This window comes from Kryptolebias marmoratus, linkage group LG14 (assembly GCF_001649575.2).
Source record: "Kryptolebias marmoratus isolate JLee-2015 linkage group LG14, ASM164957v2, whole genome shotgun sequence".
Classification (NCBI taxonomy): domain Eukaryota; kingdom Metazoa; phylum Chordata; class Actinopteri; order Cyprinodontiformes; family Rivulidae; genus Kryptolebias; species Kryptolebias marmoratus.
Window position 1 is genome coordinate 25,780,555 of NC_051443.1, and position 10,862 is coordinate 25,791,416.

Here is a 10,862-nt window from a genome sequence, read left to right on the forward strand (position 1 = left end):
AGATCTGAAAGAAACCATTTGTTTCCTTCACAAGGTTGTTGCTAACTGGTGTTTTCTAAGAGCTGTTTGACTGAATCTGACTGGAATGGACTGAATTGTAACTGGATTGATTAGGACAGTGTCCTGAGATGACTTTTGTTGGGAATTGTCTCTAAATGAAACAAAGTGAACTTGAACCTCCCTTTGGTTCCAGATGGGAATCAAGTCAACTTTGATTTTCTCAAGGAGACAAACACAACTCTCATTTACCCATCCACACACATCCCTACAAAGCTAACCTGAATAAATGATTCTATAGAGTCTAATCAGCTTTGGATCACATCCTTACACCGATGGGGCACATCGGAGGCGGTCAGGGGTGCCGTGTTTTGCCCAAGGACACTTCGACATGTGGAATCTAACCTCCAGCTGTCTCACTGGAGGACAACAGCTCTAACCACTCATTGTGGCATTCTGTGAGTTTGCTTCCTGGTTTAGCTGTTCCAGTTCCTGATTGGTTGGCAGACTAATCATCCTCAGGAGTGGCTCATCAGGGATCATCAGGGCTCCGGGTATTTAAGGCTGCATTGAAGATCAGACCGACGCTGAAGCATCACCTGCTGTGGGTAAACGCATCTCAGCCTTTAACAAATTCTTTAAACCTGAGTTTTGCTCCTATTTCATGTCTCCTGTGTGCACTTAGAAACTTCTGCTTACCTTGCTGCCCTCACCGAAGGAGCCCTCCTTGAGCCACTCACCTGATCGGAACCACGCTGTGCCTGTCTGCCTCCACCGAAGGATCAACTTATCTGTGGAACGTGGGCCTGTTAATACTCACCACTGGATTCCTCTGTGTGGAAACCTCCTCCTCCCTCAGTAAGCACTGGACCATCCGTTACAATTGGTAAGAACTATTACCCTGCTGGCTGCCTCGAATACTTACCTGTCACCTTCCCTTCCAGATCCGGTCCGGCTCCTATCCTGCACTGTAAATAAAACCCACTCACTTTATCTTGTTGTCTCCTGAGTCTGTTTGTTACCAAGTAGCTCAACCTTTGACAAAATCTGTGAGAACCTGATGCTCATGACTATATTTATACAGATGAAGCTCGGTCCAAGGAGAAGAGGCCGGAACGTGATTGGCCAACGAGCCGTTGTTGCAGCCCCTGGCCAGCATGGTGGCAACGTGCTGCCATCAGCAATCATGGGGTTCTCCACCACCATGCCACATTGGGGCGGAACAACATCTCCTGACATTTGTAAGTGATCTTGGCGATGTTGTGTTAGTGCGTCAGCAGCAGGATCGTGAACAGACATCGCATCCTGTCTGTCATTGTGTGGGACAATGGGAGTTCTCACCATGCCATCCAGGTCAGAGAGTGGCTCAGTATCAACCAAGAGGTCCTGAATGTTTTCTTTCCCCTTTCCTCAACCCAACTGAGGAGTTCTTCTCTTCATGGCGTTGGAAGGTTTATGACCTGTAACCCTACACCAGGGAAATTATCTTGCAGCCTGTGGATCTGGCCTACCAGTATGGGGTTCCATTAGTGGCAAAAATATGTTTGTGTATATGATAAGTGACATAATGATATGTGCGGAACGTAGAAACCAACTTTAAACAGAGGAGGAGGTTTCAGATTTCAGCTTTCAAAAACCTCCAATGGAGCCTGATCTCCAGTCGAATCAACACCTTCATTCTTCTGACCAGAGTGGCCCATCAGCGAGTCAGGCAAACAAAGACCCTAATGAGCCTCTGTTGTGAGGAGAATGAGTTAATCTGCAGGTGAATCCATCTTCCAGAACGTCTCAGCTTTAAAAGCTTGAACTCCACTCTCGGCTTTTTGAATTGATGAAGCTCGTCCTCAGCTACAGAACAGAAGTCCAGTTTTTGTTTTTCAAGCCTCAACAAAAAGTTGAAGTTATTTGTGAACCTTTTGCAGCTTGAACCAAAACGATGAACTGGTTGTGTAAAAAGTTCCAGATTGTGAAAATGTTTGGACCCTTTAAAAAGTGAGGAAAGAGAAGCCCACCCCTCCTCCTCCTCCTCAGTAACCGATAAATCTCCGACAGAACATCTGGTTTGGGTCACAGCCGCTGGGAAACTCCAGAACTCCTCTCTCTTCCCGTAACATCGAGCAGCAGCAGGTTTATACCAGAACTTTCTGTTCTCCAGTGACTGTTTCTGACCCAGTTTGGTGCTGATTTGTTTTGGGGCTCTGATTGGTCGACTCCAGCTGGAGAATCTTTGTGGCTTTAAAACCAAATCTGACCCGAAGCTCAGATCTGCCTGCAGCGCAGAGACCGACTCTTCTGACAGGAAGGGAAATCCAGCAGATTTACATTTACATCAGAGGACATTGGTGCATGTGAGTCCGATTAGTCTGTTGTCAGAATGTTTGGTTGAATGACGGTTAACTCCAGTGTTAGTTTATTTACTTTTATTGAACTAGTTGTGTTTAAATGTGGTGTAACTTAGAGTTTATCATCTGAACACTCAAATGCATTAAATTTATTTGCAACCCCAGTTTTGAAAAAGTTGGGCTGTTTGTGTAAAACATTAGAGAAAAATGCAACAATTTACGACTTGGATAAACCCACATTTTACTAACAATGGAACAAAGTAAACAGATGAAATGTGGAAACTGAAAAATGTTTTAGTAATTTAGAATTTTATGGCAGCAACGCGTCTAAAACAAAGTTGTTCCAGGAGCAACAAGTGCTACAAATAAACAGCTGGAGGAGCGTTTTGCTAATAATTAGGATCAACTTGTCAGTAAGAGGACTGGGTATAAAAAGAGCATTTTAGAAAACTGTCAGAACTAAAGATGGGCAGAGGTTCACCAATCTGAATCTCCCATCATCTCCAGATCATGACATCATCAACAGGTCTGAAGAGTCTGTAGAAACCTCTGAGGTCAAAGGTCAAGGCTGGTTCTGTTCTGTAAACACAGCTCACCGTGCTGCTTAAAGCTCTATCAGGCAAAGAAGAAGCCAGATGTGAACAGATGTCTCCTCTGGACCAAAGAGGAGAACTGTTCTGAGGTCAGCCTGCCTCTCTGATGGTATGGGGGTGCATTAGTCCAGGTTTTAAAACATCTGCTCCCATCCAGGACTGTTGAACAGACAGAATGGGACAACCTCAGGTCCAGATGTTTACAGACAGAATGGGACGACCTCAGGTCCAGATGTTCACAGACAGAATGGGACAACCTCAGGTCCAGATGTTTACAGACTCATGAGGGAAACATCTGGAACTACTTTGGATTACTTTTATTTTTTTTTAAATTGTACACTTTCTTAGTTTCAACATTTGATTTGTTTACTTTGTTCCACTGGGAATAAAAGATGGGTTTATGAGGTCTGCTGATCATTGCATTCTGTTTTATTTGTTCTGGAAGGAGGTGTTTTCACACAGCAGCGTTTATTTAATTGTTTTAGATGAACTTGAAATGATGAAAATGCCTTTCAGGAGGTTTCAGGATGGCTCGTTCCTGCAGCTTCCTGCTGCCGCTGCAGCTCCTCTGCTGCGTTTCCGCCGGCCTGGCCTGCTTCTGTGACCGATACCCCTGGAGCTCCTGGTCCGCCTGCACCAGAACCTGCAACCACGGGACTCAGACCAGGAGCAGGCGAGACAAACCTCTGCAGATTAAATGTCATGAGAAAATGCTGCCAGGTTGTGCAACACTGTGCTGACGATTGTTTGTGCTTTGTCCAAACAGGAGCGTTCGATATGAGGATTATTACTGGAAGAACAGCTGTGCCCAGCTGTGTGATCATCATGACAGCAGAGCATGTAACGAGCAGGCGTGTCCCATTAACTGCCAGCTGTCAGAGTTCAGCTCATGGTCCGACTGTTCGCCCTGTGCCAAGAAGCAGGCAAGGAGCTCACCGTCAGCACAAAACCCCCCACACTCCTGCGTCCTGAGCTTCATGGTGATCGTTTCAAAAGTCCAGTTTGGTTTAACCTAAAGTCTCTCTGGATTTTGCTGTAGTTTCGGACCCGGTTTGTTGTGGTCCCGTCCCAGTTTGGTGGATCGGCCTGCAGCGGGGAGCTAACAGAGGAGAGGCCCTGCTATCCCTCCAAGCTGTGCCAGCTGCCCCCCATCGACTGCGGGGATGACTTCAGGTGTGACAATGGTGAGCCGTCTTTGTTCTGCTGCAGAATGCAAGACGTTTCAGGTCGTCCTGGTTTTAGGAGAGTTCCTCTTGTTTCAGGGCGCTGCATCGACTCAACGCTAACGTGCAACAAACAGAACGACTGTGGGGACAACTCCGACGAGAGGGACTGTGGAAGCTTGAAAACCGTCTGTCCCGCCGAGAAGAGAGTGGCCCCCGGCGCCGACCTGGTGGGAAACGGGTAAAGTTCCCTGAGCGCTGAAGGACTTGACTGAGATGAGTTGAAGAGGCTGAGACACTAAAGCTAAAAGAAGCTGAACACTAATTAAAAGCTAAAAGCAGAAAAATGCTAACTCAAGTATCAAAAAGCTAAAAATATTAAAAGGTTAAAAGATGGAAGAAGCAGAATGGTAGCTAAAAACAGCAAAAGGTTACAGATAAAAGCTTAAAGTAACAAAAAGCTAGACTTCATTTAAAAGTAGCAGAATGGAAGCTAAAATTAAAAGAAGCTAAATGTTAGCTAAAAGCTAAAACAGTGAAATTCTGACTTAAAGCTACAAGCAGCAAAAGGAGAATAATCTCAGTGTATTTCTATGGGGGAAATGGTTGCAAATAAAGGTAAATATTTTAAAAAGTATAAAAGTTATAAAAACCAAACGTCCCAGCAGCAATCAGCTGAACGAGCCGAAGGTTTTGATGTATGAACGGCTTAAAAAGCAGAAAGTCTGCAGAAGCATTTTTATTGTAAAAACCCTCCGATAAACTCACTCCGATAGAGTCACTAAAGTTCATCCTGGTTCTGTTCTGCTCCTTTCACGACCTCAGATTCTACAGAAATATTTAATTTAAAGTGTTTCTTATTCATATGAAACAGGATTCTGTGTTTTAAAACTTGAGGACTTGTTAGATATAATGGGTTATATAATGTTTGAGTTATTACAGGAATCCTGTCTGGATCCAAAGCGTCGTGACGATGAGGGTCTCTGGTTGTCCATGTTTGTAGTTTCGATGCTCTGGCGGAGGAGCCGAGGGGAGCGGTGCTGGACAACATGTTCATGGGAGGAAGCTGCATCATCAAGAGGCCGAATAGCTCCTTACTCTACCACCGAATTCCCCACAACTTCAAGACCTTCGACATTAAGGTTTTGCTGCAGCTGATCCTCCAGTTTGAACAAATCTTTGTTTGATTGTTGCTGCAGATTTCCGTTTCTCTGGCGGCTTGGTGTCTGTTCAGGTGGGAGTGTTGGAGGATTTCAGCACGGAGCTGCAGCTGCTGCACTCCGAGCCCGTCAGCACGAAGACGTCCTCTTCATCGAGTCAAGGCCGGGACAGAGACAGAGACTTCCTCTTCCTCATCCTTTTCCTCCACAGTTCCCGGCGATCAAGTCTCACCTCCAAATCAGACGCTTTTGAAGCATCAAAGAAAAAGGTGATTAATCCAATTTTCACTGCCTTATTAATAGTTCTGCACCTGGACAATAAATGTAAAATTAAAAGTGAGGACACGGGTTTAATTAGACTTTTTTTTTTTGGTTTGGAGCTACCTGAGTGAAAGAACTCAAACTGTCAGCCGTAATGAAATGTTTAAATATAAAATCATATTAAAAAGCAAACATTAATCAAGAGAATTTCAAACAAATTTAATAAAGTTAGTCACAGTGACTCGGGCGAAATCACACCAAAACCTTTCATTTAAAAATAAAATCATGGAAGATTATTTTAGCTTAACGTTAAATAAAAAAGCCAATATCTGTGTGTGAGAACACAAAAACGGATCTAAATAAAACTGACAGAACCTAAAGTTAACAGAAATGTAGCTTTAAAAAGCACAAAGGCTGAACACTGCTTCCTGAAGTTAAAATACAGATGTTTAATTTCCCCTCAAACATTAACGTTTTAACATCTGGCTCGACAGCTGTGAGGATTCTTCTTCTTCTTCTTCTTTTATTCAACAAATAATCAGTTTGTTTAATTTTTAAGGGTCTGGCTCTCACAGAGTTTGGTCAAAAAAGTCTTGACCCATGGATTACTTGCCAACATTTGGGAATGTCAATGTGGGACAACATAATGTGACCGCCCCCCCAACCACACACACACATTCATATTTTAAGTATTACATTATCTGTGTTTAAGTCTGTCTGCCCAAATATATACAGTTGTATATAAACAGCTGATCATGTCTTTAAAACATCCCTCCCAGAAATCCACACAAACATGACAGATTCAACAGGATTTTCCTGAAATCTGATCAATTAATTTAAATTAAACACGTCATAGTTGCTCTCCAGTTTGGATCTTTCTCTCCGTCCTCTCAGCTGTTAGATTGTAAACACTGATCAGTAAACAGCTGGAACTTATTTATTAGCTAACCTGAACATTTCCAGGCCTCCTCTTGATGCTCAGACACAACTTCCTGCTGTCTTTCAACCACTTTGAAAAGCTTTCTTTCCTGCCTCCATCTTTATCTTTCTGCCTCTCCATCTTTAGCTCTCTGTTCTCTGCTGGGAGATTGACAGCTGTCAGTGCTTGGGGAAGTGGGCGGGGCTTACGGCACGCTGCAGAATGAGTGCTTTCTCACATTTAGCCGCCAAAGTCAGTAGATTTGTTGCTAGTCGCTTTTTAAAAAAATGCTAGAGGGATCTGAAAACTCGCTAAATATAGCGTTAAAGTGACAAAAAGACTGTGTGTTTTGCGTGAGAAATACAAAGTGTGGTGTGTGAGGGCCAAATGCGGACGGTTGGCATGTATGGATTATTGTTCCATTTGTTCCCTTTTTTAGATTTTGGACATGTAAGTTTTTTGCCATCCACTAGGCGGTGCTGCTTCACCCTCTGCACCTCTATTTCTCACATCCTATGCATTTTTCTTATAGTTCTTTCAAACCCTGTCCTCATAAACATATTTGCAAACGCGTCGTTCCCACATTGTTCTCCAGAATACTTTTTTTTTTTTTTGTAGGACTCCAAGTTTTTCCGAGTGCACCAGGTTCTGCCCGTGTCGACGTTTACGGTGAAAGACCCGCAGGACCTGGCGCTCTCGCTGCCTTTCCTCCAGTTCCTCCACGCTCTGCCGCTCGACTACAACTATGCCCTCTACAGGGAGATCTTCCAGCGCTTCGGGACGCACTTTTACAGTTCAGGGAAACTGGGGGGCCACTACGACCTGCTGTACCAGTACAGCCGAGAGGAGCTCACCACCTCAGGTACAACAGCACCCTCTGCTGCCTAAAGCCTGGAATTACACCCAAAACAGATTATAAAGTTGGCAGCTGGAAACTAAGAGGTTTTCTCAATGCAGACATTTAAAACAGGAGCTGTATTTATGGTAGAAAATACTAGTTCTTTGTATCTCAGTGTTTTTTTTCTGGCAGGTCAAACGGACGAACACGTCACCGGCTGCCTGAGCCGAGAGACCGGCTTCACCGTCATCCTCTACACTCAGTACAGCAAAACGGCACGATGCACCAACAACAGGATGACGGAGAAATATCAAGGTTCCTACAAACCTTTATTGTGTTACTGCTGGGTCAGAACTCACGCTGTTGCTTTCCTGTTTATTAACGTTTTCTTTGCAGTATAACCACTGCTGCACAATCAAAATGGTCCGCTCGTTCAGCCGAGGGCTCCTGCGACTTTTGGTTTTTGTAACTTTTATGCTTTTCAAAATATTTAACTTTATTTGCAAATATTTTCCCCATAGAAATGCATGGCGATCTCTCCATCTCCTTCAAAGACTTCAGCACACTGGCTGTTTTTGTCTTTTAATACACTTTGAGCTCCTGTTCTGCTACTTTTAGCCTGGTTTTTGCTGCTTTAGCTACTTTAGCAACTCAGTTTCTTTCATTAGTGTCGCTCAGCGCTCACACCAACCATCACAGGAAACGTATTTTCTTCAGTTTTCATTCTGCCCCGAGTCTTTTCTTCGCTCATTCTCCGAACATCTCTTGAATCCAGGCTCATACATCCAGTCAGCAGAGAAATCTTTCTCCATGGTGAAAGGAGGCAGAGCCAGAGAGGCCGCAGCTCTGGCCTGGGAGAGACAGGGTCCAGCTCCGGACCGGACCTCCTACAAGAACTGGGCCAAGTCTGTGCTCGATAACCCTGCTGTGGTGGATTACACGGTGAAGTCCGGAGAGCTTCACAGAAACCTTCTACGGGGTTTAAATGGTTTGACGTGTTTAGGATCAGTCAGTATCTTACCTGCAGCAGACAGCAGTCAGAGTGATCAGTGTTTGGAGAATCACGGAGGAGTCGAGCAAACAGCCAATCAGAACAGGAAGCATTCAATAGTTTCTGCCATCCTTAAACAAACATAAACAATTTTCTTCATACAAACATATTTTATAATTTTGTTTGTTTACTTTATCACAATATTCCAAAACATTGTTATGTTGAGAAAATAGTGAGTTTAAGCAAAAATCTTGAGTCAGATTCTCAGAATCTTTAATATATCGTTTGTTCAAACGTCTATGAAAGTTTTAAATGGTGAAAATTTACTCTTGCTCTGATTGGCTGATAGCTCGACTCCTTTATGAGATTTTCTCCCTGATTCTCCAAACTGTGATCGCTCTGACTGCTGTCTGCTGCAGGTAAGACACTGACCGATCAAACCTCTGCTGCTCCTTTAAAAATCTCGTCTCTTCTGCGTTCATTCAGCTGCTTCCCATCATCCAGCTGGTTCGGGGAATCCCCTGTGCCGTGACGAAGAGGAGGCACCTGAGGAAGGCCCTGCTGCAGTACCTGGAGGAGTTTGACACCTGTAAGTGCTCCCCGTGTCCCAACAACGCCAGGCCCGTTCTCTCCGGGACGGAGTGCAAGTGTGCCTGCCAGACCGGTACCTTCGGTACCAACTGTGAGAAACGGGCTCCAGACTACACCTCAGGTACGCTTCGTGTTCCGGATCAGGCTGCCGTAAAAAGGCGGTTCAGGTTGCTGGAAGTGAGGTTTTATGGACTAACTATGACCAGTCAGTATCTTACCTGCAGCAGACATCCAGTCAGACATTTCTCATCCTGTCTATTGATGCCTGAACATTAACAAGCCATGAATTAGGACAACAGTTTGGTCTTGTCCCTGATTGGCTCAGCAGTCCAGTCAGAGTTAAACTATTTCTCCAAACTTCCAATTTTCCAAGCGCTACCTACAGGTAAGATATTAACAGTTCCTAACGTTTCCATAGAACCCCACCTCAAAAGATCTGAACTATCCCTTCAGGTTTTGAGAGCTCTGCCAGTTTTGGCTCATTTCTTGGACATCGGCTGTGGTTTTCCACAGAGGCGGTGGACGGGTACTGGAGCTGCTGGGGGCCGTGGAGTCGCTGCGGGGCGACCATGAGGCGACACCGGACGAGGCGCTGCGATAACCCCGCCCCCCTCAGAGGAGGGCAGCCCTGCGAAGGTCCAGACAGACAGGAGGACCCGTGTCACATCTCTCTTTTTGAAAAGTAAAACGACAATCAGCTGGATTCTGATCTAATCAGCTGTTTTTACAGAAACAGACTAAAAATGCCTGCTGTTAACGTTGGACCTGCTTCCCTGGTTCTGGTTCTGGTTCCTCCTGCAGACAGGAGTCCTGTGATAACGATGACGACTTCACTGTTGGCTGGAAGGACGAGCTGCCGCCTGGAGTCGAGGGCTGTCTGAGGCCGCAGAGGCCGGCCAACAGCTTCCTCCGAGTAAAAACAGGAAAACTCATCTTTATTCCCGTTATTTTAAAACCATTTTAGACTTTATTTAAATATTTGTTTTTTACAGAAAGCCAAACAGTACTATAGCTTCGGTGAAGACGAGGAGTTCCAGTGCTTCACTGGATTTGAACTGGATGGTTTTCAGTTCATCAACTGCCTTCCTGACGGAACCTGGAGCCAGGCAAGAGGAAGCTGCATCTGTAAGTGTGTTTGTACGAGACGAGCCACTGAGCAGCAGACACGGTGTCCATGCTGAGTCCGGTCCATGCCCACCTTTCAAACGATCACAGCTGCAGGCCAAGTTGGTGCCTTCCAGAACAAAAGCAAGGCTGCAAAGTTTGCTCCTAAGATGCTCGAGTCCAAAAAGACCAACTTCTGTCTCGTCTGATTTTAGAAGCAGAAAATAAAGAGTCTTTCAGGTTTTTACAGACAGGTAAATTAATTAAACCTCTTCCAGTTCATTAAAACAACCTTCATTTCTCATGAAAAGTGATTTAGTTCAAAGCAATGATCTTTTTGTTATTTGTCAAACTCAAGGCCCGCGGGCCAGATCCGGCCCCCAAGATAACGTTTAGATTTCATTAGGCCCCGCCCTCCAGTCTGGTTCAGATCGAGTCTCTGATTCTTATTTTGCTTAAAAAAAACAAGTTTTCTCTGACAGTGACTTAGAAGCCAACAATATATAGTTTTAATTTCTGTATGATCAGGTTTTTGTCTGTTTTAATGTTAAAAACTTCATTTAAAAGCCGAGTGAGGCGTAAGAAATGACAGCTAATGATGAGCTTTTTGAAGTTTGATCTATTTATGTGTTCATTAAAGTCTGTTTGTGTCACGACGAGGCCTGAGCGTGGCGAACCCAAGACGCAGACTCATTTTTCAAAAAACAAAAACTGATTTAATAAAACAACAAAACTAGAAAACAACAAGCTGACGTGGCAGCAAAACAAACTTCTAACAAAAGATCCAGGTATTAACAGAGGCGGGACAAGGTAAGATGAAACAAGGCAAGGCAATACTAAGAGTGACAGGAACAAACATCTAACAAGCAACAACAACAATGATCCAGCGGGGTGGTGGAGAAA

At 44.4% G+C, this 10,862-nt stretch overlaps 1 protein-coding gene across 1 annotated transcript in view; it reads left to right on the forward strand.

Moving 5' to 3' along the window:
* The window catches only part of c6 (complement component 6), a 26,499-nt gene that overhangs the window by 11,280 nt on the left and 4,357 nt on the right, over positions 1-10,862 (forward strand). The window contains exons 7-20 of the mRNA XM_037979529.1: positions 1,267-1,366; positions 3,449-3,605; positions 3,699-3,855; positions 3,972-4,116; positions 4,195-4,336; positions 5,099-5,237; positions 5,330-5,524; positions 7,054-7,297; positions 7,466-7,588; positions 8,049-8,215; positions 8,751-8,976; positions 9,369-9,537; positions 9,657-9,768; positions 9,848-9,980. Coding sequence (XP_037835457.1) covers positions 1,267-1,366; positions 3,449-3,605; positions 3,699-3,855; positions 3,972-4,116; positions 4,195-4,336; positions 5,099-5,237; positions 5,330-5,524; positions 7,054-7,297; positions 7,466-7,588; positions 8,049-8,215; positions 8,751-8,976; positions 9,369-9,537; positions 9,657-9,768; positions 9,848-9,980 — 2,209 coding nt within the window. The remainder of the gene's footprint in view (positions 1-1,266; positions 1,367-3,448; positions 3,606-3,698; positions 3,856-3,971; positions 4,117-4,194; positions 4,337-5,098; positions 5,238-5,329; positions 5,525-7,053; positions 7,298-7,465; positions 7,589-8,048; positions 8,216-8,750; positions 8,977-9,368; positions 9,538-9,656; positions 9,769-9,847; positions 9,981-10,862) is intronic.